The 26,230-nt window shown below is 46.9% G+C and overlaps 1 protein-coding gene across 1 annotated transcript; it reads right to left on the bottom strand.

The window, feature by feature from the left end:
- Positions 1-836: 836 nt before the first annotated feature.
- Positions 837-2,553, bottom strand: SWSAP1 (SWIM-type zinc finger 7 associated protein 1). Its single transcript, XM_035141200.2, has 2 exons — positions 2,298-2,553; positions 837-1,668 (listed from the first exon to the last, which is right to left on the bottom strand). The coding sequence occupies exons 1-2, from the start codon at positions 2,544-2,546 to the stop codon at positions 1,141-1,143; spliced, it is 777 nt and encodes a 258-aa protein (XP_034997091.2). The 5' UTR covers positions 2,547-2,553; the 3' UTR covers positions 837-1,140.
- Between the last annotated feature and the right edge of the window lie 23,677 nt (positions 2,554-26,230).

Here is a 26,230-nt window from a genome sequence, read left to right as displayed (position 1 = left end):
TTTGGAATGAATAGAAATTGATTAAACAAATATATAATCATATGTATAAGGTAGTAAAATTGGGAATATGTAAATGGATATATGATGTATGAAAATAATTGTGAAAACTGCTGTAAGGATAATTAATAGGGAACCCAGAGGGGGAGGGAACGGGGGAAGTCTAAAGATTTATGGTAATGGTTAGAATTAAGAGATTTTTCTTTTTTGTGTGTATTTTTCTTTTTTCTTTTTAAATTTTTCTTTTTTCTTGCTATTTCTTTTTTCTTGTTATTAATGGGAAATGAATAAAAATTACTTTAAAATAAATAAATAAATAAATAAAACCAATGCAATTCTGGGCTACATCAATAGCATCTAGATCAAGGGAAGTAATAATACCACTGTATTCTGCACTGGTCAGACCTCACCTGGAGTACTGTGTCCAATTCTGGGCACCACAGTTCAAGAAGGATACTGACAAGCTGGAACGTGTCCAGAGGAAGGCAACCAAAATGGTCAAAGGCCTGGAAATGATGCCTTATGAGGAACGGCTTAGGGAGTTGGGTATGTTTAGCCTGGAGAAGAGAAGGTTAAGGGGTGATATGACAGCCATGTTCAAATATATAAAAGGATGTCATATAGAGGAGAGAGAAATGGCTTGTGGTCTCTTCCAACCCTATGATTCTATGATTCTTTATTTGCTCAAGGTAACACAGCACAAGGAATCCAAGAGGCAGTTTTGCTCATCCACTCCATATGCAACTGTCCCCCAGATCACGCTCTGAAAACCATTTCCCTCACACCATACAACTGGGTTTTTAAAAGATGAAATAAAAAAACAAAAAAAACCCAGAAGTGTGAGATTTATTCTCTTGGCGTTCTGTTTGCCGAGTCTTAGAGCCCTGCTTCCTTCCAGGGCTTTTCTCTGCAACTGGCAAAAGCGAGAAAGGTGCATTTCACGTTTGCGATCGGAGGTGCAGATGGGAAAACTGAACTGACTCTATGCTACAGAATCAGAACTTCCTGCTCGTCAAAAAAAGCAACATCTCACCTAAAGTTGGAAACAAACAAACAACAAACCAGAGTAATAAAGATGTTGTTTATCATCTAGGATGGGAATGTATGCGTTAGGGCCAGAGGTAGTTGATCACCTGAATGGGCTTAAGCCTCAGGGGGTCGATTGGTCCCTGAAGCTGTGCACCCATCAACTTCCCCTTCGCATGGATGCAGAGAAATCCTCATGTCCCCTTGTGGATCAAATCTCACCAGCCATTCTTGGTCCTTCGTGCCCGGCTGGGAGAGACGTGCTCTAATCAGCTTGGTGATGCCCTGGCTACCTGAATCAGCGATCTCCTCTGTGCTCGGATGCAGCCAGCACTGGGCTGGGAAGTAGCGCTCAATTGCCCAGAAATACTCCGCTTGTTCCCCAGCTTCTCCAGAAATCCTCATGGAAACGACGAGCTTGCAGCCTGCAGCAGACTCCACGGGGAGCTTCTGGCTGAAATGGTTCACGGTGTCCAGCAGTAAGGCCACAAGCTGAGCTGCCATCGCTGGGCTGGAGCAGCTGCCCAAGTATTCCTCCAAGCCATCCAGAACGACTAGGGAGAGGGAGCAGGAAAAGGTTTCATGTAGGGAGGCCACCAGCTGAAGCAGCTCCCGGAACGATGGCGGGTACAGGAAGTGGATTCTCTAGGGAGGGAAAGGAAAGAGTGTTAATAGCCAATTTGTAGGAATGAATAAGCCACACTACAGGCCAGGGCAGCGGTCGCCTCACTTGCATATTACTTTGGTAATATGGCACACTGAGCAAGGACAAAATTTGGTGGCCCCCTCAAATATTATTATTTTGCATCCCCTCGACTCCGTGCCCTATGGTTTGGGGGACCACCTGCACCGCCCTAGACCTGGTGCAGGTGGTTCCCCCCCCCAGCACGGAGTCAAGGGGATGCAAAATAATATGGGGGGGCACCAAATTTTGTCATTGCTCAGGGCCCCCTATTACCATATTTGTCCACTGGTGCAGTCTTTCAAATTTCAATGGCAACTTGAATGAGGACAAAATGTGTCACACACCCCCCCCCCAAAAATATTTATTTTCACAATAATTCATTTTGGTACAGCTGCTTTTTAAAATTAATCTTCTCAGTCGGGACCCACATAAATACTGCATAGGTATTTTGTTGTTGCTATTCACTCCCTCAGCTGAGCGCCCTTTGCTGGGGAGTCGCCCGCCCACCGCGCCCGCCCAAAATCCGGTGCCGCAATCTGGCCTCATGGGTAGGCTGCTGGCTGTCCCACCTACCCACCCGCCCACCCACCTGGATGGCTCCGGCTCCGGCTGCATGTGCGCCCCCGGCCGGTAGGCGCTCCAGAGGCCGTGGCGCCAAGAAGAGCGCGCGAGCCCGCGAATAAGAGGAAGCGCCCAGCAGCGCCGCGCGGAACGAGAGCGCCGAGCGCCCCGAGCCAGCGGGACCCAGCAGCAGCAGCGCCGGCCGCGGCAGGAGGAGGAGGAGGCCTGCCGGGTCGGCGCCCGGAACTGGCTGCTGCTCCTGCAGCAGCGCCGACATGGCCAGAGAACCGGCGACCGGGTGGCGCGCGCGCGCCTCGGCCGAGGGGAAGCCGCAGAGTGGGCGCGGCGGTGGCGACAGCCAATGGGCGGCGCAGCGGACGTGCATCGCTCCGCTCGCCTGGCTGGGCTGGCTTCGCAGCCGCGTGGGAACGTCCCAGAGATGCGAGAGGAAGCAGCTGAATTCGGGGGATTAGGGGTGTTTTTTTTTGGTGTCTCTTGCTACTGATCCTTTCTGAACGGCGTGGTGGGAGAGACAGGTCGCCAAATCGGGACATCGGCACCGCGCTTTTTTTACGCACAGCAAGGGGGCTACATGAGCCGCCACTCCTTGGATTGTGGACCCTTTTTTTTTTTTTTTGGCACAACGACGATCTCATTGCTGTCCGCCCTAAGGAACGCCGACTTTGCTAATATGGCGCCATGGGCGAATTTTGGCGGCCTCCTTTAAAATATGTATTTTCACAATAATTCATTTTGGTACGGTAGCGGGTTTTTTTTAGGTATAAATATAGGATGTCTCTCTTTCTGTCTGTTTTTAGCAGTAGTAGTAGTAGTACGTAATAGTATTTTGCGCCTGCTCGGCTTGGTACCCTGTGCAGGGGAACCGCCCATACTGCCCTCAATCCAGCGCTGCCATTAGTTTTGTTTATTCAGCTCCTGACCTAGCTGGTCTCATCAAGAATTCGGAGCAGTTAGCCCCCGTGACATGGGTGCAAAAATCTCGCCTCTCCACTGGTTCATGCCCTGGGCGGCGGGGCAAGGCGCGCAGGCTCTTCGCGTGGGCACTCGCAGCAGCCCTAGGGGACCCCCTTCCCAGTCAAGCCACAGCGCTATTTATTAGAGGTGCGACTTTTTTTCGAATATCTGGACCATAGACTGTCCCAGACTTTCGCTGAGAGGTTTGGAGGCTAAATGATTGACGGATTTCTAACGGCTCCTAAGAATGGAGGAAAATACGTTGTTCTGGCTTTCTATTCGTTTCTTTAGGGTGACATTCAACTTTCTCCATAAGAGATTAGTTGCTGTGAAAGTCTGCAGCAACACCAACCCATTATTGTGGTGGGAAGGCACAAGGAAGTGAAAGGCAAACCCGGATTTGAGGAATGTTGCCTGCTTTTCAGGCGCATTTATATAGCTGCTTAAGTTATATTAAAGATTCTTGAAATGAGCATGTCATGAATGTATGTATACTTTGTTGCTGCGGTTTTTTAAAATAAAATAAACAACCTTGCTTATCTAATGGAGAAATAATAAAGTTATAAACTACCATGTTCAGTATTGTTGAAATGAGCTTGTCACAGTCATATGTACCCTCAAATAAAAAAAGAAATTTAAGAACAAATTAAAATGTAAAATTGTAGAATGCTTATACATTGCGTTGATCACAAGCTTTTCTCTCTCTCTGAACATCTCAGGGGGAGGGGCTGTTGAACCCACCCACTGCTACCTTTCATAGGAAGGAACCTTGTCATACAGCAAGCAACGCAGGGGTGGGGGGGTATCTCTTGCCCAGCAGGGTCCTAGAAGAGAACACACTCTTTTCGCACCCACCCCTATGATGATTTGGGTGGAGGCGTAAGTCACAATACAGGCCCATCATATTTACCGTATTTAATGCCAGGACTTAGTTTTGGGATGTATAAAGAAGATTTATCAGGATCATGTGAAGCAGCCTTAGATTGAGTAAGTTCACTGGACCTTCTTCTGATTTGACAGGCAGCTGTTCTTCAGGCAGAGAGAGCAGGTGCAGAATTCAGTGACCAGATTGTTGCTTGAGGCAGGGTGGTCCAAACACCAGTTCTGGCATGACTGCACTGACTACCAGTTAGTTTCTGGGCTCAGTTCAAGTGCTGGTTTTGTCCTGAAGCCATATGTAACCCCAATACCTTCTGCTTCTTCCTATTTACCTGTAAGTGGATTCAGTGGCATGGCTGTCCTGGTTCTGTAGGTAGTAAATAGCTCTTGGGGCTAGGAGCCATCGTTGGACCATCTACCTAATCCAGCCTTTTCTCAACCTGCGGTCCCCAGATGGACTACAGCTCCCATCATCTCTAGTTAGCAGGACCAGTGGTCAGGGATCATGGGAGTTGTAGTCCAACAGCTTCTGGGGACCCTCGATTGAGGAAGGGTGGTCTAATCCAGGCATCCCCAAACTTCGGCCCTCCAGATGTTTTGGACCACAATTCCCATCTTCCCCGACCACTGGTCCTGTTAGCTAGGGATCATGGGAGTTGTAGGCCAAAACATCTGGAGGGCCGCAGTTTGGGGATGCCTGGATCTAATCTCCATAGATTTTCCTAAATTGGTGACCATCACAGTATCTTTTTTGGTAGCACATTTCATTATTTGCTTCTTATAGTCATCTCTCAAGGAGCTCAGGTTATTGAACATAGCTCTCCTTACCGTTTATCCCCAGAAGAACCCTGCGAGGTAGGCTAGGGTTAGTGGCTGGCCCAAGATCACCCAGTGAGCTTCCTGCCTCAGTGGGGATTTAAACCCTGGTCTCCCAAGTCTTAGTCCAACACTCAGTTGCACCACACTGGCCCTCGATAAATTAACTTATGTGCTATGAAGAAAAAGTGTTTATTTTTATCTGTCCCTTAATCTTTTACCATTCAGCTTCAGTGGATGGTTCCAGGTTCTAGTATTTAGGTGATTAAAGTAAAGGTAAAGGGACCCCTGACCATTAGGTCCAGTCGTGACCGACTCTGGGGTTGCGCGCTCATCTCGCATATTGGCCAAGGGAGCCGGCGTACAGCTTCCAGGTCATGTGGCCAGCATGACAAAGCCGCTTCTGGCAAACCAGAGCAGCACATGGAAACGCTGTTTACCTTCCCGCTGTAGCGGTTCCTATTTATCTACTTGCACTTTGATGTGCTTTTGAACTGCTAGGTTGGCAGGAGCTGGGACTGAGCAACGGAAGCTCACCCCGTCACAGGGATTCGAACCGCCGACCTTCTGATCAGCAAGCCCTAGGCTCAGTGGTTTAACCCACAGCGCCACCTGGGTCCCCACTAGGTGGGGTGATTAATTTAGGTGATTAATGCACCTTAATCATGCCCAGTTGCCTTTTTTTTAACAAACTAAGAATCCACAAATGCTGTAACCAGGGTTTTTTTTTTTTCAGCTGGAACTCACGGGAACTCAGTTCTGGCACCTCTCATAAGAGAAAAAGGGAGGCATTCAAGGTGAGTTCTAGCACCTCTTTCTTTTCTTTTTCTAGAAAAAGCACCAGCTGTAACTCTCTTCTCACTGGGGAGTTGCCCATGTGTCTGCAATTCCTTGGGATTTCTCCTTGTCCCTCTCCAGGCACGCAGGTTGCCCTCCTGCGCAGAAACATAGTTCACCTGTCTTCATTCTGACTTTGTGTTTCAGAGGTCATTTTGAGACATGAGGGGCAGGCAACAAGGGGCTTAATTAAAACATTTAGCAGTTACTAAATGCTGGTGGTTTCAGCGGACCGGTGCCACCATCTGCTGCATGCTTGGCAGTGCTGAGGCAGGGAGATGCATGCAAACCCTCGCCATCTGTCAAGTGCGAAAGTCGTGCATGAGGATGGGGAGGGAGGGCTGAGGTTCCTCCCGTGCACGGCAAGGTAGGAGCTGGATTCTTCTTGGTGCTTGACTTGCAGGCAAGTGGGGGAAGAGTCAGGTCTTCTTGTGTTAGATACTGTCCTGCTAGAAAGATCCTAGGCTCAGAGGCTCCACCTGAGATTTCAGGAGCTACTGCTATATGATGGTAGCTCTGCTCATAGCTGCCAAGTTTTCCCTTTTCTCACGAGGAAGCCTATTCAGCATAAGGGAATTTCCCTTTAAAAAGGGGATAACTTGGCAGCTATGGCTCTGCTATGAGCGAAAGTTTGGGGGCTTTTTAGTTGAGAAAGAGAAGGAAGGAAGGAAGGAAGGGAGGGAGGGAGGGAGGGAGGGAGGGAGGGAGGGAGGGAGGGAGGGAGAAGACAAAATAAGCAGCCATTTGATCCAAATTCTCAACTTACCAAGACCCAAGAGTTCAGTTGGGTCCAACTTTCTTGCAAGTGCCGAGGTTCTCTGCACACACGAGTATTTTACGACATTATTTTAAGTGTGCACTACATTATTTTAAGTGTGCACTGTGCCACAATGTAAACCTAAAGGTGCAATATGGATGTCTACAAACACACATACCATATAAGTCTGCTTGGTCAGGGAGTGAGGATTGATGGACAGGGGCAGATCTGTGGGAATGTTAGGGATGTGGATTAGGATATATTATTAGATAGGTCCTATCCAAGCTTGTGTTATCAAGCTTCCAATATCAGCAGAGTGACATTCCCCTTTTGTACGCAGCAAAATGTGAGCGTTTAGGTTTGTTAAAACCTGTACAACAATATTATACTTCCTGGAAAATCCCCTTTATCCCTCTTAAAAGAAAAGACACGACACAGTGCTATTTAAAAGTAAAAAAGTTTACTTACAGTACATCCTGAGTTAACAGTATAATCTCAGAAAGGCAGGCTTTCTTAGAAAAGTTACATTTATGTACATGTGGAGACTACTTAGTAAAGTAAGACTCCATTTGGTCTCTCTCTTGGCTGGAAGCCGAGAAAGACTCTTAACGCTAAGATGTTGCTTCTCTGAAGTGTGTGGTCCAAGAGGGAAATGGCTACTGGCCAATGAATTTATCTGCCACCTTTCTCATCTCGTTTGCATGTGTGGAGGAACAGGAAACTGACCTGGTCAGGTGTTCCTCCATGTGGTCCTCCATGTGGACACTCTGGGAACTGTTGTGACTTGTCTGCCCCAGTATTCCATCCCACAAGATCTAGGTTTGCCCTGTGCAATCACCCTTGGAACAAAAGGTCTGGCCAAGTCACAAAAGCTTCTGGATCAACATCTCACAGCAGTGGGGGCGGCAGGTGTATTGTCAATACAGGTGTGGTTGCCCAGATAACATTTCCAGGTATTAAAAAGGGATGGGGATGGGGACCCAGGAAGCGGGCAGCATGTGCTATATGCGTGATTACCAGAGAAATGTCCTGGGTGTTGCGCCTATGACAGAAGCACTCCTGCTTTTACCAGGGCTGCCATATATTCAGGTTTTCCTGGATATATCCCGGAATCAGGCTGCAAAAGAAAAATCTGGGTGGGTTTTTGCTGAATCAGCAAAATGTCCAGGAAAACTTGGACGTATGGTAAGTTAATTAATTTTTTTTTAAAAACGACCATCTTTAGGGGAGATGTTCCCAAATAAAGCTCAACAACCCCCCCCCCCCAAAAAAAAGGCTCAACAATTTTGTGCAGATTTTCACTTTGGGGAATATAGTAACCCTACCTTTATTGACTTTGCAACGGGTGCAAACAGCAGCCGTTTGGAACAGCTGCAAAACTGGGGAAGCTTCTTCCAGAAGAGGCAAGGAAGCCTTCCTCTTTGTTGTATTTTTGGAAAGCATTATACAACATACCTTTTAAAAAAAGAAAGCTTTGATTGAAGTGCTATTTCCATGGCTACACAAGAGATTCGTATTCTGTTTGATACGTGTGTGTGTGTGTGTGTGTGTGTGTGAGAGAGAGAGAGAGAGAGAGAGAGAGAGAGAGAGAGAGAGAGAGATTGTTCTGATGTAAACTGCTTGAAAGTTTGGGGAAAGCAGTATGCAGGTATTCAAATAAAGGGATAAAACGAAGGAATCGGAGGAGAGTGAGAGGCGAAGAGGCATTAAGTGGCAAATATTTTGTATAAGACATCCTTAGTGTCGCTAGATGCACTTTCAGACTCTACAGAATCAGCCCAGGGAGCAGTTTAAAGCACAAAAACAGAACACGGAGCAGTCTTAGCCAACTAATGGCACCTCATTGCAGGTGGCTGATGGACTCCGAAACAGGACAAAACATTTTAAAGATTGTTTTGTATTCTATAGCTTTATTTTATAGTTACCCAAACAATATTTTATGTTGTTGTACAGGGCTTTGATGTTGCTATGCCTTTGGTGGAAATGGATGGATGATTTTTTTAAAATAATAATGATAATAATAATTATTATTATTATTATTTTGCAACACAGCACTCAAGGTATTTTAATGATTGTCCTGAAAGAGATAATATTTCCAAGGAGGTGGCAATGGTCCCGTCCCTGTCCATCCGTCCCCATTTCTCCCCTGAAGATTTCTCACTTTCCCCATTTTAGTCTTGGGGGGGGGGGGGAGAAGAGTGATCAATATTGCCACTTGCCACTTTTCCACTCTGAATTTCCAGCTCCCTCTCTCCCACCGCCAGGCCTTCAAATTTTTTATCACTTCATTGTGACCAAGATACGCATCAGATTATTTTGATGGACATGTCATTAACCAACAAAACGCTTTCACCTACCCACACAGACGAGTCCCTTTGGTCCACCCCCTCCGCGTGAGAGAGACCAACATCTGATTTCTGTTCAGCATCTGATTTTTTTGCTGAATCAGCAAAATGTCCAGGAAAACGTGGACGTATGGTAAGTTAATTAATTTTTTTTAAAAAACGACCATCTTTAGGGGAGATGTTCCCAAATAAAGCTCAACAACCCCCCCCCAAAAAAAGGCTCAACAATTTTGTGCAGATTTTCACTTTGGGGAATATAGTAACCCTACCTTTATTGACTTTGCAACGGGTGCAAACAGCAGCCGTTTGGAACAGCTGCAAAACTGGGGAAGCTTCTTCCAGAAGAGGCAAGGAAGCCTTCCTCTTTGTTGTATTTTTGGAAAGCATTATACAACATACCTTTTAAAAAAGAAAGCTTTGATTGAAGTGCTATTTCCATGGCTACACAAGAGATTCGTATTCTGTTTGATACGTGTGTGTGTGTGTGTGTGTGTGTGTGTGAGAGAGAGAGAGAGAGAGAGAGAGAGAGAGAGAGAGAGAGAGAGAGAGAGAGAGAGAGAGATTGTTCTGATGTAAACTGCTTGGAAGTTTGGGGAAAGCAGTATGCAGGTATTCAAATAAAGGGATAAAACGAAGGAATCGGAGGAGAGTGAGAGGCGAAGAGGCATTAAGTGGCAAATATTTTGTATAAGACATCCTTAGTGTCGCTAGATGCACTTTCAGACTCTACAGAATCAGCCCAGGGAGCAGTTTAAAGCACAAAAACAGAACACGGAGCAGTCTTAGCCAACTAATGGCACCTCATTGCAGGTGGCTGATGGACTCCGAAACAGGACAAAACATTTTAAAGATTGTTTTGTATTCTATAGCTTTATTTTATAGTTACCCAAACAATATTTTATGTTGTTGTACAGGGCTTTGATGTTGCTATGCCTTTGGTGGAAATGGATGGATGATTTTTTTAAAATAATAATGATAATAATAATAATAATTATTATTATTATTATTTTGCAACACAGCACTCAAAGTATTTTAATGATTGTCCTGAAAGAGATAATATTTCCAAGGAGGTGGCAATGGTCCCGTCCCTGTCCATCCGTCCCCATTTCTCCCCTGAAGATTTCTCACTTTCCCCATTTTAGTCTTGGGGGGGGGGTGGAGAAGAGTGATCAATATTGCCACTTGCCACTTTTCCACTCTGAATTTCCAGCTCCCTCTCTCCTACCACCAGGCCTTCAAATCTTTTATCACTTCATTGTGACCAAGATACGCATCAGATTATTTTGATGGACATGTCATTAACCAACAAAACGCTTTCACCTCCCCACACGGGCGAGTCCCTTTGCTCCACCCCCTCCGCGTGAGAGAGACCAACATCTGATTTCTGTTCAGGGTGGGGGGCTAGGATGTAGCTGCAGCTTCCTTGGTGGGGGTGGGGCAGGTCAAGTGCAGTTTTCTAGCCTTGCCTGTCAGAGCTGCCAATCACCTTTAGTGCTGCCCAGCAACCACGTTGCCTAGTGACTGCCGATCTGGTTGCCAGGTTACGCAGAGAACTCCTTTCAGGGCTCTGATGGATAGACTTTTATAGTTAGGAAACCAGCACCCCCACCCCCACCCCCAACCACCACCCAATTCCCACCATCAACCCACTTAAAAGGTTATATTAACCCTGAATTATATTTTTCTGCATCCCTCGGCAAATATAGATGCCGCAGCTCAGAGGCAACTGGTAAGATGGAAAGCCATGCTGTGTGCCTCTTAGGGGTTCTGGGTGGGAAATATAGTGACATAATTCCACTTTCCTGAGAAACTTATTCATTCCACAACACCCCCCCCAATCACTCTGTGTGTGTGTGCTCATGTGCATGTGTGTACATGTATATAAAAAAGGTGAAGGTAAAGGACCCCTGGACAGTTAAGTCCAGTGAAATTCATAGAATCATAGAATCATGGAATCATAGAGTTGGAAGAGACCACAAGGGCCATCCAGTCCAACCCCCTGCCAAGCAGGAAACACCATCAAAGCATTCCTGACAGATGGCTCTCAAGCCTCTGCTTAAAGACCTCCAAAGAAGGAGACTCCACCACACTCCTTGGTAGCAAATTCCACTGCCTGACAGCTCTTACTGTCAGGAAGTTCTTCCTAATGTTTAGGTGGAATCTTCTTTCTTGTAGTTTGAATCCATTGCTCCGTGTCCGCTTCTCTGGAGCAGCAGAAAAGAACCTTTCTCCCTCCTCTATATGACATCCTTTTATATATTTGAACATGGCTATCACATCACCCCTTAACCTTCTCTTCTCCAGGCTAAACATACCCAGCTCCCTAAGCCGTTCCTCATAAGGCATCGTTTCCAGGCTTTTGAACATTTTGGTTGCCCTCCTCTGGACACGTTCCAGCTTGTCAGTATCCTTCTTGAACTATGGGGCAAGCCCAAGAGGCTCAGTGGTTTAGACCACAGAGCCACCCGCATCCCACTGTACGTGTATACGCAGAGCTCTCACCACAGACTGACCTCATTATGTGCATTTTCATAGACACATGAAAGGCGCCAAATCTATCTGCACATGAGCAAACACAGGTACACACACATGCCATTACCCAATATGAGCACCCACTAGAATAGTCATCAATGATCAATCTATCTCTAGATAAAATATAGGGTAGTCCTGATTTTGCTGTCAGGTGTGTATGGTATCTTTTGGAGGGCACAGCTCCAAAGCTGGCAACTGTGGATGGGATGACATTGGACTCGGAAGGTGCATAATCTGTCTCAGATTCTAAGATTCCCTATTTTTATAAAGAGTAAGGTTACCATAACTTCCGTCATAGAGCTTCAGTATGCTATGACAATGTAGTATTTGCACACTCAGAGGATGACCTTCAAACCATCCTAAATATCTTCGCAGAAGCTTACGAAAAGCTTGGCCTATTGCTCAACATCCCAAAAACCAAAGTGCTGCGCCAACAAACACAAAGCAGCCCCTCTGCAGCGCCACAAATCCAACTCAATGGTGTAACGTTGGAAAGTGTTGATCACTTCTCCTACCGGGGCAGTTATCTTTCCACAAGGGTCGACATTGATGCCGAAATCCAGCATCGCCTGAGCTCTGCGAGTGCAGCTTTCTCCCAATTAAAGTAAAGAGTATTTGAGGACTGGGACATTCACAGGGAAACCAAAATGCTTGTTTACAAAGCTATTGTACTACCAGCCTTACTGTATGCTTGTGAAGCATGGACAACTTATAAACACCATCTCCAACTCTTCAAAAGATTCCATCAATGGTATCTCCGGAAAATTTTACACATCACTTGGGAAGACAGGCGAACTAATGCCAGTGTACTGGAAGAAGCAAAGATCACCAGTGTCGAAGCAATGGTTCTTCAACATCAACTTTGTTGGACTGGTCATGTTGTTCGGACGCTTGATTATCATCTTCCAAAGCAACTACGCTATTCTGAACTTAAAATGGAAAGTGTAATGCTAGCGCTCAACAAAAGAAGTTTAAGGACTCTCTCAAGGTAGATCTTTAAAAAATGTAGTATAAACACTGACAACTGGGAAACACTGGCCTGCAAGCTCTCCAATTGGAGAACAACATTTACCAAAGGTGTCATGGACTTTCAAGAAGCACAAACTCAGGACGCAAGGGAGAAACGTGCTAAGAGGAAGGCATGCTTGGCAAATCCACACCATGATCAACTCCTGCCCGGAAACCCATGTCCCCACTGTGGAAAGATGTGTGGATCCAGAATTGGCCTCCACAGTCACTTAAGGACTCACCGTTAAGACCATGTTCATGGAAGACCATCTTACTCGGCTATGAGTGATCGCCATAGAAGAAGAATCTGCTTCAGATTCTAAGATTCCCCATTTTATAGATAGTATGTTTCTAGTCCTCACCATTCCAGGCAGGCTTCCTGGTGCTCAGTGAGAAACTGGGCTTTCTTCCCAAAGTTCCTCTATTCTGGCAAGGGCACAAAACAAAAAGACACACAGATGTGATAATCAATGTGCTTGATAGAGTTTGCATACCTGCCCTTATTCTGAAGTTATATCTGCATGGGAAGTCTTCCGCACTTGAACAAGCTGCCACATAAGCAGCCTGTTTTTTTTAACATTTATTCCCCATTCCTCTTGTTAACTTTGTTTTCATTCACTGTACCTGTGCATCTGTGTGCACGTACAATTCAACAGCATCTATCAAACATGAGTTCACTCTCTGCCTTTATCAAAATTGGCTACTCCCCTATGAAAGCTGTAACAATTCTCCCGGTTAGGATTTCCAGCAGAGCAGGAAAACACCAAGTCTGGTTTGCTCCTGTGTTTTTGACAGCATCTTGATATGCAAGAATTAGCAGGTGATGCTTTTTTGAGGCCTGGGGATAAACAGGAGCACTGATTAATGTCTGTAGACCCAGCTGCGATTAAAAGCACATAAACGAGAGAGTCAGTCGAAACTTGGCAACTCCACAGGGTCAACCAACCTTTTCCCTTTTTCTCTCTCTCCTTTTCTTACTGTCATTTCATGATAACTGAGAAGCAACTCAAAGCTACTTGTGGTTGCAGGCTGGTCTTAATCTGAGCCAGATTCCACTCCATCACTTCATTTGAGTCACACAGTCAGCTTGGAAACACAAAGAGCTCGCGAAGCACACACAGTCTTCCTTTAGCCGCCAAGTAACAACAGCCAATAGGGACCCAGGTGGCACTGTGGTTAAACCACTGAGCCTAGGGCTTGCTGATCAGAAGGTCGGCGGTTCGAATCCCTGTGACGGGGTGAGCTCCCGTTGCTTGGTCCCAGCTCCTGCCAACCTAGCAGTTCGAAAGCACGTCAAAATGCAAGTAGATAAATAGGAACCGCTACAGCGGGAAGGTAAACGGCGTTTCCATGTGCTGCTCTGGTTTGCCAGAAGCGGCTTTGTCATGCTGGCCACATGACCTGGAAGCTATACACCGGCTCCCTTGGCCAATAATGCGAGATGAGCGCGCAACCCCAGAGTCGGTCACGACTGGACCTAATGGTCAGGGGTCCCTTTACCTTTACCTTTACCAACAGCCAACTTCAGCTGCTTCTAAGCAAGTTGAAGCTTCCCTCTGCAGCGTGTCTTAACAAATGGACTGCAGGTCATAGGGTCATGCTCGGGCCAGGGAGCTTCTGTGGCAAAATACCCACTTTTTAAAATAAAGATTATTATTATTATTATTATTATTTTAAAAAATCAAAAGCAAAGACAAACAACAAAAGTTGCATAGTACATGAGCCGTGCAAAGGTTGCCTTTTCCAAACAAACAGGGAGCAGTTGATGTAGAGAAATAAAAGCAGCAAAACACAACATGAAAACCAAATTTCACCCAATCTCACCATTTGGTGGGGGAAGTGAGTTTTTGAATTTCATATATGAGGGTTTCATATTTCTGAATAGGATGCATCAGAAATGAAATGCTCTGGGTCTTCCCAGTGTGGTGTAGTGGTTAAGAGCAGTAGACTCGTAATCTGGGGAACCGGGTTCGCGTCTCCGCTCCTCCACATGCAGCTGCTGGGTGATTGGGCTAGTCACACTTCTCTGAAGTCTCTCAGCCTCACTCACCTCACAGAGTGTTTGTTGTGGGGGAGGAAGGGAAAGGAGAATGTCAGCCGCTTTGAGACTCCTTCGGGTAGTGATAAAGCAGGATATCAAATCCAAACTCCTCCTCCTCCTCCTCCTCCTCCTCCTCCTCCTCCTCCTCCTCCTCCTCCTCCCCTTCTTCTTCTTCTTCTTCTTCTTCTTCTTCTTCTTCTTCTTCTTCTTCTTCTTCTTCATACATTCTTGGTGAGTTATTTAATCTGCAACGGCCAGAGTTCACATCTTCTTGTACCACAGCAAAAGGTTCAGCTCCTGTAGTGTCTTCCATTTTTGAAAAATGTAATTTAATGAACCAGATATTGGTTGAAAATGGCTCCGAGCGTTTGAACCAGCGAAAACAAAATAAAAGGTAATTTGGAGAAACGTCTTGCATATCCTCCTCAGACCATTAGTGATCTGGAATTGGATGCTGTGAGAAGCAGAGAGGGATTGAACAGAATGGCTGATTCAATTACAGTGCATTTGGCTGGAGCAGATTGCTCTTCATTCTCAGATCATGTTTTTTTTATTTATTTAATGGAATGGGAAAGAAAACAAGCATGGAAGCAAATAAAAATCTCGGCGATGGGTTTCCTTTGTTGACCAAAGTGTGCCCACAGCATTACCACCGCCGGTCCCATTGCAATAACACACCAGTTCACTCTGCCTTCCCAGGGTGGGATCCTGTCTCTTACCTGTTTTCCTATCATATGCAGGGAGCCAGTGGGAATTCTGAGACTGCCCTGGTGCAGCCCCATTGTTGGGGTCGATGGCTTGGGTCTCTTATCCCAGGGTTGACAGACCACCCTGGCAAACCCTCCAGCATTTCTCCGATGAAAACAGGGGAAGCCCTAAGCAAAAGCGGGACATTCCGGGATCAAACCACCAACCGGGATTGGCTTCTGTAAATCCAAGACTGTCCCTGGAAAATAGGGACACTTGGAGGGTCTGTCCTGGCATCCGAGCAAGAGACTGAGCGGCTAAGAATGCCACTATTTGGACTACAGGTGTGCTCTAGCCAGTTTCACAAGGACCATGAATTCCAGACAGGGGCGGAGGAAGGGGGTGCGGTAGGTGCGGTCTGACCTGGGTGTCACCACTGAGGGGGGTGACAAAGTGCCAGGTAGCAATCCCTGCGGGGCCTGCAGCACGCCCGTGGCGGCTTGCGCGCACAGGCTCTGTGTTGCCCAAACATTCAGGGGCGTAGGAAGTGAGGGGCGGTGGGGGCGGGGCCTGGTCACATACCTAGGTCTGCCTGCCTGCCGCCTTTAGCTCACACCCCCCTTTCTTGTTCTGGCACTGGTGGCAGCTGGGTGGGTCACTGAGGTCAGGGGTACACTTTCAATTTTCAGTGTGGCACCCTGTGGGAAGCCAACATTCACCACCCTCTGCCTCTCGCCTTCTGTTCTGCCCAGTGGCGTAGCGTAGGTTGCCAGTGCCCAGGGCAGGATGGGAGGGAGGAAAACAGATGGAGTAGTTGTGCACATCCGATTCCGAATGGCGTCTGCATCACCCAGGAGATCATAGCAGCAGAGATAAGATAGGAAGAGTCGTTCCTTTGTCCGGAGAGGTCACTTCCTGGTTCGCATAGAGAAGCCATTTTCAACAGAGCCCAACAACGGAAACACACAGCTGTATTGAGGCAGCACTGGGTGTTGAAATTTTGTGCCCTGGACAATTTTGTGCCCAGGGCAATCACCCCTGTGGGGCTCCCCCACCACGCTATGCCACTGATTCTTTCCAACTCGCTACATAGTACGTAGTTGTGGAACCCTGCGGTGCCCCCCTAGGCTTGGTATCCATTGCAGTGGAACTGATTGCTCTACCCTAAATTGTCTTTGCTGCGGTGGGGCAGATTAAATGGTGAGAGGGTCACAGCTTGGCAAGGCTTGCAGGACTGCCAGGGAGTCACTGCCTTGCCCAATTGCAGCGGGTGGTACAATCAACGAGAAGGGGCAGGCCAGGCAGAGGAGAGACCATTTGCTGGATCAAGAGGCTCTGTGGACCAGAGACTGAAGTACAGTAGCTGGATCACTGCCTTTATGAACGTCAAAGGTCAAAGGTATTTCCTGGACCAAGAACTTCTCCTGTAAAGAACCAAACACACATGTACTTACCACAAATGCTATTTTCAAACTTAGCCTTTTTTTAAAATAAAAAAAAACACAATTCTGCAAAAGGTTCTCAAATTTATAACAAGGTTCTTCAAAAGATTCACCGTTCAGTACAAATCCTGAATCAAAGGCTCCCCACACAGTTTTCCATTCTTCAGTATGATCAAGTCAGTCTCCCACAGAGTAAGTGTCTGTTATCTGGCAGCGTTCTACCTGCCTGCCTGTTTAAACCACATATATTTTATATAGGCGAGGTGGGTCTTAAGCTATCTGTCTTTTCTTCATTCCCTCCCCCCCCTACTCTCTGACCGCCAGTTACCACCGCCAGTTGGTGGGAATAAGCAGAGGAACCAGTTCATCTCAACTGTGGTGAGTGAAAAATCTCTTCCCAGTTTCTCTGACCCGACACCAAGCACAAACCCTCAAATCCAGCTCCCAAGAAGATTGGTTGCCTCGTGAAAAGATGGAATTTCCATGGATTGTGGCGAAAAAACCCAAAAGAACCCAGCCAGCCTTCTGACGTGTGTTGATGCAGCAGCGAACATCGAGGCAGACCAAGCTGGCTCACCCATCTCACCCACCCAGGTCTCAGTAATTCACAACAGGTTACCCCCTTTAACCACAACCAGATTCTGTTTTTATTATGGGCTACACTAGCACCCGAAAAAAACAGCACCAAGTGGGGAAACTGACAGGCATGACAACCCAAATCTCATGCAGGAAATGGGGCAGTGGGCTTTAAATATCTGTGGCCCCATCCACCACCCAGCCCCAAACCTCCTTCTGCGCCAAACCTTGCTAATAGTAGCACCCGCTGAACCCCACTCTACAGACCCCACAGTTCATCATTCCTAAGGCCGCAAATGAACAGAAAATGCAAAATACTAGGGCTCCAATATGGGACGCGGGTGGTGCTGTGGGTTAAACCACAGAGCCTACCTAGGGCTTGCCGATCAGAAGGTCGGCAGTTCGAATCCCCGCACGACGGGGTGAGCTCCCGTTGCTCAGTCCCTGCTCCTGCCAACCTAGCGGTTCGAAAGCATGTCAAAGTGCAAGTAGTTAAATAGGGACCGCTACAGCGGGAAGGTAAATGGCGTTTCCATGTGCTGTTCTGGTTCACCAGAAGCGGCTTAGTCATGCTGGCCACATGACCTGGAAGCTGTATGCTGGCTCCCTCGGCTAATAACGCGAGACGAACGCCACAACCCCAGAGTTGGTCACGACTGGACCTAATGGTCAGGGGCCCCTTTACCTTTACCTTTCTAGGGCTCCAATAATGCAACAGCAATCCAAAATTCAGTGCTACAGTGCTTTTAAGTGGCCAGAGAACCACAGCCTTCAGTTCCCATCAAGAAATCAATAGTTCGTAATACAGTTGTGCTTGTATACATAAATAGCTTGCCTCACATGAAAGTGCTAAAGTAGTCAAAAACGAACCCCTCAATGGTAGGCATTGCATGAATTTCCAGAGGGCACAGTATACCCATAGCCCTTTCCCCAAATGTCAGGCGGCTCTCAACTCTTACGTATGTGTATCTCAACCAGCTCCCCAACACTCACACAGGGAAATTCTCTCAGCTAAGAGATTCTACCCTCTCGGACCCAGACTCTCACCAATCGAAATCCTCTCAACCTCTTTGGTGATTCCCCTTTGGGGTCAATGAACTGAGGGTGATCTGCTGTGTGCCTTGGAGTTGACCTATAGCCACCCCACCATGGAAGATGGATAGCACAGGATGGGGCATACCATACCATGAAAACCAGCCTGAAGGGTCTTAGAATGAAGGACATTGCCAGAAAGTTATAACCCCAGTTCGTCTGAGAACAGCTTCCTGTCCCCAACAAAGGGAGGTACCAGATGCTTCTGAATACATCTGCTCAGCTTGCAAAAGGCCATGGAGACTCCAGAGCCAGCTAGCCAGGTGAGCCATGCCATGAAGCTGTGTTACAAAGTCAACTTTGAAGATGGTTCGGAAACTTCAGCTTGTGTAGAATTCAGTGGCCAGGTCACTCACTGGAGCAAGACGGTTTGAGCATATTACACCGATCCTGGTTCAACTGCACTGGCTACCAATTTTTTCCAGGCCCAATTCAAAGTGCTGCTTTTGACCGATAAAGCCTTAAATGGCTCAGGACCGCAATACTTCAAGGACCGCCTCTTTCCATATGAACCTACCCAGACCCTGAGATCATCTTCCTTCATGTGCCTCCTCCTCGAGAGGTCTGAAGGATGGCAACACGAGAACGGGGCCTTCTCTGCAATGACTCCCCGTCTGTGGAATGCTCTCCCCAGGCAAGTTCGCCTGGCGCCTTCATTATACACCTTTAGATATTGGGGGGGAAAGTGTTCCATTTTAACCAGGCCTTTGGATAACCTGATTGACATCCTATACTCTTTTAAAATGTGGCTCTTTTGGGGGGGGTTATTATTGGGAATTATTTTTATTTTATATATTGTGATCTTTTTTGTGAACCGCCTTAAGACCTCTGGGTATAGGGCAGTTTAGAAATCCAATAAATAATAATAAAATAATAACATTTTACCGGAACAGAGCTATTCACATTCTATCTAAAGGAAACAGCTGGATTGTCCACCTGTCTTTCTGGAGGAAGAGGAACATATCTCTTAAATACCTGGTTGCAGCTTGTGCCCTTGTTCAACAAGAGAGCTTCTATCCTATTCTGTTCTTAGAATCCTGTAAAGCTTTGAACTTCAGCAAGATAAAGTAGCAATGAGTTCTACAGGACTAAATAGGTCAAGCAGGAATCTGGACAGGAAATCCAAGGCTTGGGAGAAGATGATTCCAGTGGAGTTTATTTATGTGTAGGGTTTCTTCGTTCCATTTGCTTCATTCAAGGAAGGTTGGAAGACACACTGTGTGTTCTTCTGGAGGTGGACTAAGTGGAAGAGGAAGAGAAAGGGAGAGGCAGAAAAGCACCTTCCAACCGTTGCAGAGACGAATCAACTTCCCCTCAACTACGCGTATTCTCAAGCAATAACAACGCCATCTGTATTATATACCCAAGAATACCCGTCATCGAAGGGAGCTAGTCAGCTGGGTCCTCTTCAGCAAAGTCGCACAACAGGAATTGTCTTGAAGGAGGCATCTTGGCCTGTTAAAAAAGAGACAGAAAAAGAAAAGGAGAGGCATCTTCCGTTGGCTAGTCTTAGCTCTGAGTAGACAAAGTGGCCTCTTGCTTAACTGGGCACAACTTTCTATCTCTGCTGCCTTAAAAATAATACAGTCATACACCGTTTCAGGTTACATCTTTTCAAGTTGCGTCCTGCAGCAAGCCAGAAGTACCGGAACGGTTACTTCCGGGTTTTGCCGCTCGCGCATGCACAGAAGTACTAAATTGCGTCGTGCGTGTGTGCAGACGCAGCGCTTCTGGATGTGAATGCTTTGAGTTGCAGACATGCCTCCGGGACGGATTACGCCCGCAACTCAAGGTTCCACTGTATAGTCAAATCTCAAGTTATCAAACGTAACCCGTTCCGGAAGCCCGTTTGGCTTCCGAAATGTTCGACAACCCAGGCGCAGCTTCTGATTGGTTGCAGGAGCTTCCTGCACTCAAGCGGAAGCCACGTCAGACATTCGACTTCTGGGTTTTTGGCGGTCGGGAGCCAAAACAAACGGAGGCGTTTGGGAACCAAGGTTTGACTGTAATGATAATAATACTAGGCCCCCCCATATTCAGTGCTTTCTTTCAAGAAAAATAGGTGCCGGAACTCACCATGAAATTGTTACAATAAATTGCCGGGTGACTTGGGGCAGCCCTGGCAGATGCTGGTTTGACAACAGTCACATTAACTGCCCACAGAGGTGTAATAAAAACTATGGCAAGCGGTCTCCCGGCCTAGCTGGTTTGGGGATCGCCCCTGGTTCTGGTGCAGGTCAAATAAATGCACCCCCCTCATTCTCTTAGATTCAGGCAGATGGCTAGGGCAGCTCGGAAGGGTCCCTGTGTAGGCAGAGACCTGGCTGGAAAGGTTAAAACTTGCCTCCACTACACAGGAAACAGATTGAAGAAAAGGAAATACAAATTGGCCCTGCCCCATAGCTTGACCAATTATGGCTAGGAGCTAAGTGGAAATCACAGAGCCAAAAAGAAGTGTAGACTTCTGCACACTGGCCAGCTTCCATATTGACTTGAAAAGCTTGTTTTGGGCTTCTCAGAAGTATATCAAGGTAAGAAGCGGGCAGGGGGAGCGCCGGCCCACAATGGCACCTGCCTAAGAGGTGCCGGAACTGTACTCTGCTGTCCTCCAGCTGAAAAAAGCACTACTCCCCATATTGCAGATGGGGGCCTGAGACTGAGAGAGTGTGGCTTGCTGAGGGCCACACCAGGCAGAAGCGAATTTAGAGGAGCACAACCTGTTCAACTGCACTGGGCACGGAGCCCTCGGGGTGCTGGGGTTCAGGTCAAAGTTGCTGAGCTTTTTTAGGGGGGAAGTCCCTTTGGGGGCGGGGTTCAGGTAAAGGGGAAGATCGCTAATAAAACCATCTGCCTCACAGCGAAACCTCGACCAGTTGGACACCCCTGCTGTATAGGATGCTGCAAGTATTATTTAGAATGCATCATGAGAGGCAAGGGGCACCAGATTTTGGTGTCAGACAGCGCACTGCTGAAATTTGAGACCCCAAGCTCTGACACTGCACCAGGTGCTTCCCGAGTCACAGTTGCTTTGCCCCTGTGTTGCATTTCCGAGCACAATTCAAAGTGTTGGTGCTGAGCTTTAAAGCCCTCAACGGCCTCGGTCCAGTACACCCAAAGGAGCATCTCCACCCCCATCGTTCTGCCCGGACACTGGGGTCCAGTGCCGAGGGCCTTCTGGTGGTTCCCTCGCTGCGAGAAGCCTAGTTGCAGGGAACCAGGCGGAGGGCCTTCTCGGTAGTGGCACCCGCCCTGTGGAACGCCCTCCCACCAGATGTCAAAGAGAAAAACAACTACCAGACTTTTAGAAGACATCTGAAGGCAGCCCTGTTTAGGGAAGCTTTTAATGTTTAATAGATTATTGCATTTTAATGTTCTGTTCTGTTGGAAGCCACCCAGAGTGGCTGGGGAAACCCAGCCAGATGGGCGGAGTATAAATAAATTATTATTATTATTATTATTATTATTATTAGAATAATTTATTATTGGCCAAGTACATTTTACAACATACAGTACTTGGAATTTGTTTCGGCTACATTGCAATGTAAACATACACACACAAATAAGCAAAGAAACCCACCCATAATTGACCTCCCCTTCATCTAAAGGTAAAGGTAAAAGGACCCCTGACCATTAGGTCCAGTTGTGACCGACTCTGGGGTTGCGCGCTCATCTCGCATTATTGGCCGAGGGAGCCGGCGTATAGCTTCCAGGTCATGTGGCCAGCATGACAAAGCCGCTTCTGGCAAACCAGAGCAGCACATGGAAATGCCGTTTACCTTCCCGCTGTAGCGGTTCCTATTTATCTACTTGCATTTTGACGTGCTTTCGAACTGCTAGGTTGGCAGGAGCTGGGACCGAGCAACGGGAGCTCACCCCATCACAGGGATTCGAACTGCCGACCTTCTGATCAGCAAGTCCTAGGCCCAGTGGTTTAATCACAGCGCCACCTGGGTCCCTATCCCCTTCATCTACACATCTACAAATTTAACAATTTAATGGCACAAGGGGAAAAACTGTTCCTGTGCCTGGCCGATTTTGTATATGAAGACCTGTAGTGACTTCCAGATGGGAGTAAATCTAGCAGATGATGACAGGGATGTAAAGGATCTGCTGCAATTCTATTATTATTATTATTATTATTATTATTATTATTATTATTATTGCACCGATGTACCAAGGAGTAAGTCTCACTCATTTCAGTGGGACGTACTCTCAACTGTGAGTGCACAGGGTCGCAGCATTATGAGATAACTACATGTTCAGCCACAGGCCAAGGGTTGGGACCCATGTTCCTACCAAGTGGCAAGGGAGGTTTAACATGCGTGTAGATGAAAGAGGCTTAGTCCTTTCTCCACTCATTGCAACCACTTGCACCTTGTCCCTTTCCCTTACTCAGAAGTCGCTGGTTATGGATGAGTCTGCAAGCGAAAAGCCGCAGGTGGGGGCAGATCCTCCTGCTAGTGGCTTCTCCACAACAACTGGTCCTCTCTCTCCACTGATGTACAGCTGCTGAATCGAGACCTGAATCTCCAGACCTAATGTGTATTCCTAGCATTAGCCTAGTTGTTGAAAAATGCTCTGAGGACAGCTAGACTGGTGACTGGGAGTGGCCTCCGAGACCATATAACACCAGTCCTGAAAGACATTGGCTCCCAGGTATATTTCCGAGCACAGGCCCAGTATACCTGAAGGAGCGTCTCCACCCCCATCATTCAGCCCGGATACTGAGGTCCATCTCCAAGGGCCTTCTGGTGGTTCCTTCACTGCGAGAAGTGAGGTTACAGGGAACCAGGCAGAGGGCCTTCTTTGTAGTGGCACCCACCCTGTGGAACGCCCTCCCATCAGACGTCAAAGAAATAAACAACTATGTGACATTTAGAAGACATCTGAAGGCAGCCCTGTTTAGGGAAGTTTTTAATGTTTGATGTTTTATCGTGTTTTTAATATTCTTTTGGGAGCCGCCCAGAGTGGCTGGGAATAAATTATTATTATTATTATTATTATTATTATTATTATTAAAGGTGCTAATAATGGCACCTGCCTGCTGTGTAGGTAATATTAGCATGTTGATATGAGCTGCCCAGTGTGGCTGGGGAAACCCAGCCAGATAGGCGGGGTATAAAGAATAAATTATTATTCTTATAATTATTACTATTATTATTATTATCCACACTTCAGCTTGCCCTGTGCCTAGAAAGTGCGGGTTTTGCCTTTGCCCAGCTGCTTCCCCCCAGAAAACACACTCTTTAGTGCTAAATAGGAACAAGCATCAATCTGGAGAAAACACAATTGATGTCTGCTCTGATTCAGTGATAAACATTGGGTTTCCCCTGCAGAAAGTGTTGGGGCAAAGTGGATGTGTGAACGAGCCTGTCTTTCCTTCTTAATTCCCATTTATAGCTATATATAACAGTTGAAAAGAAGAACGCTTAATTCTAGTTTTATCAACTGCCCATTCATCCCTTGGTTTTTCCATCCATTTGGGCTCAATGGACAGACACACACATTTTCGTTGACTTTGGGGTGTGAAGCTGGAGTATCTGGCACATTTATTTATTATCCCACTGGATGGCTCAGTTGGTTAGACTGTGGTTCTGATAATACCAAGTTTGCAGGTTCGATCTCCATACGGGACAACTGCATATTCCTCCACTGCAGGGGGTTGGACTAGATGATCTGCAGGGTCCCTGCCAACTCTATGATTCTATTTATTGCATTCATATTCTCTCAAGCCACCTAACACAGTTTACAATTAAAAACAACAGCATAAACAATTGCTACAGCAATATTCTCAGACCAGCTTTCTGAGCTGATTGCGCAAGCTCCTTGCCCTGGGCTTCCTTGATTTCCAACATCTAGTCTGTTGGAAGTTAGGGCTCATCCACACAGACCACACAGACAACTCCACGCTTTCCTGGTTGGTGTCTGAGTGCCCCTTTTTTGCCTCGTTGCTTTGCTGGGAAATCCTGCTCTTAAATGCTAAATCAGAACAATTTGCAATTGCGGTTTTCTGTGGATTGCTGTTTGCTCCGATTCACTGGTAAAGAGTGGAATTTTGTAGGGAAAGTGAGGTGCCTGAAACTAAACCAAAACCAAAAACCAAAACACACACACACATGTGCTTGGACAGGGAATTTTAAAGCACAGACCTGTGCCTAGATTGCTTGCTTCCTCCCCACCCACCCCCGGCGCAATTGTCCCATTCATGATGCAGCCCTATACCCACTTAAATGGGAGTACAGTAATCCAAATTGAAATCATTGAAACTAATTTCTGAGTAGGGCTATGTATAGGATTGCACTATTGCCAGTTTCCCAGGTATGAAAAGAAACACCTGCCCACCCCTTCTGCCTCCCCTTCCTCCTTCTTGGCTTTTTAGCAGATCATAGAGATAGAACTACTCTGAAACATATTTATTCAGGGCAAGAGGAATGGGGCGGATAGTAACATTTGTACAGTACCCGTCACACAACCCCCCACAAATGACAAAAGTGGCTCTCATTAAAAAGTTGTGGTGTAATATTATTTTCTCTCAGCATGTTCTCCTCATTTTTGCTCAGATCTCCAAAACCTATAGTGGCTCTTTGCATAGCTGCCAAGTTTTCCCTTTTCTCGCGAGGAAGCCTATTCAGCATAATGGAAAATCCCTGAAAAAAAGGGATAACTTGGCAGCTATGTCTTTGACCCATTTCTTTGCCCAGGTGCAGGAGGCAAGTCTCATACACACACACACACACACACACACACACACACACACACACACACACGGGGACCCAGGTGGCGCTGTGGGTTAAACCACTGAGCCTAGGGCTTGCTGATCAGAAGGTCAGGAGTTCGAATCCCTGTGACGGGGTGAGCTCCCGTTGCTTGGTCCCAGCTCCTGCCAACCTAGTAGTTCGAAAGCACGTCAAAATGCAAGTAGATAAATAGGAACCGCCACAGCGGGAAGGTAAACAGTGTTTCCATGTGCTGCTCTGGTTTGCCAGAAGCGGCTTTGTCATGCTGGCCACATGACCTGGAAGCTATACGCTGGCTCCCTCGGCCAATAATGCGAGATGAGCGCGCAACCCCAGAGTCGGTCATGACTGGACCTAATGGTCAGGGGTCCCTTTACCTTTATATACACACACATCTAGACTAGGGTTCCCACTATGACATGAGACAGTCAGGGCCTTCCGCAGCCAACACTGAGCATCATCCTATACCCGGGCTTCTTTACTGACAGCCTGATCCTACTAGAGCAAGGAATCGGACACAAGGACTGCAAGAATGCCAGCACAACTTCATATCATGCCAACTTGGAGATTTGCTGGTGAAAGAGCACAATCTGACATTACTTGGGCTGGTATAACAGCCTCCCAATATGGTCCTAATTTAGCACAGAAAAGTTAGAGAAGAGAGGGTGGAGGGTGGGAGGAAGACTGGGGCAAGAGATGGCTCACGCTCCAACCCAAGTGGCATTTCTGTCACATTTGACCCAAAGACACTGGATTCTTATCTCATTATACAGTACATGATAAAGCTGGAAGGAATTCTCACCCCTTGCTTTTTCCTGAGGACCATTTGTAGTCGTTAAGGGTCATCAACAGCTATCAGTCTGTCAATCACCCACTCCCTCCACCCTTCTGAGTAATACCTCCCCCCCCCACCATCTGACTATATATAAGTGTCCGGGGACTTCTGATTCAGTGTATCTAAAGAAGTGTGCATGCACACGAAAGCTCATACCTATGACAAACTTAGGTGCTGCTGGAAGGATTTTTTTTATTTTGTTTCGACTATGTCAGACCAACACGGCTACCTACCTGTAACTAGGAATTCCTTACACTGTGCTTTCAACTGACGGGCATCAGAGCAAACCAGCCTAGCCTTCAGTTGACTCATTAAGAGATGCCAGAAAGGCAAGAATCCCTGTGAACCTCCTGAATACTGCAGGTGGCTGTGCAAGGCTGCCCAGGATCAGAGACAACCTGG

This window comes from Zootoca vivipara, chromosome 16 (genome assembly GCF_963506605.1).
Source record: "Zootoca vivipara chromosome 16, rZooViv1.1, whole genome shotgun sequence".
Taxonomy (NCBI): domain Eukaryota; kingdom Metazoa; phylum Chordata; class Lepidosauria; order Squamata; family Lacertidae; genus Zootoca; species Zootoca vivipara.
This window is presented reverse-complemented; position numbering and strand designations above follow the sequence as displayed.

Coding starts and splice junctions, on each gene's coding strand:
- SWSAP1 (XM_035141200.2), bottom strand. CDS start 2,546: ATGTCGGCGCTGCTGCAGGAGCAGCAGCCAGTTCCGGGCGCCGACCCG. Junction 1,669..2,297: donor CCGGAGCCGGAGCCATCCAG/GTGGGTGGGCGG, acceptor TTCCCTCCCTAG/AGAATCCACTTCCTGTACCC.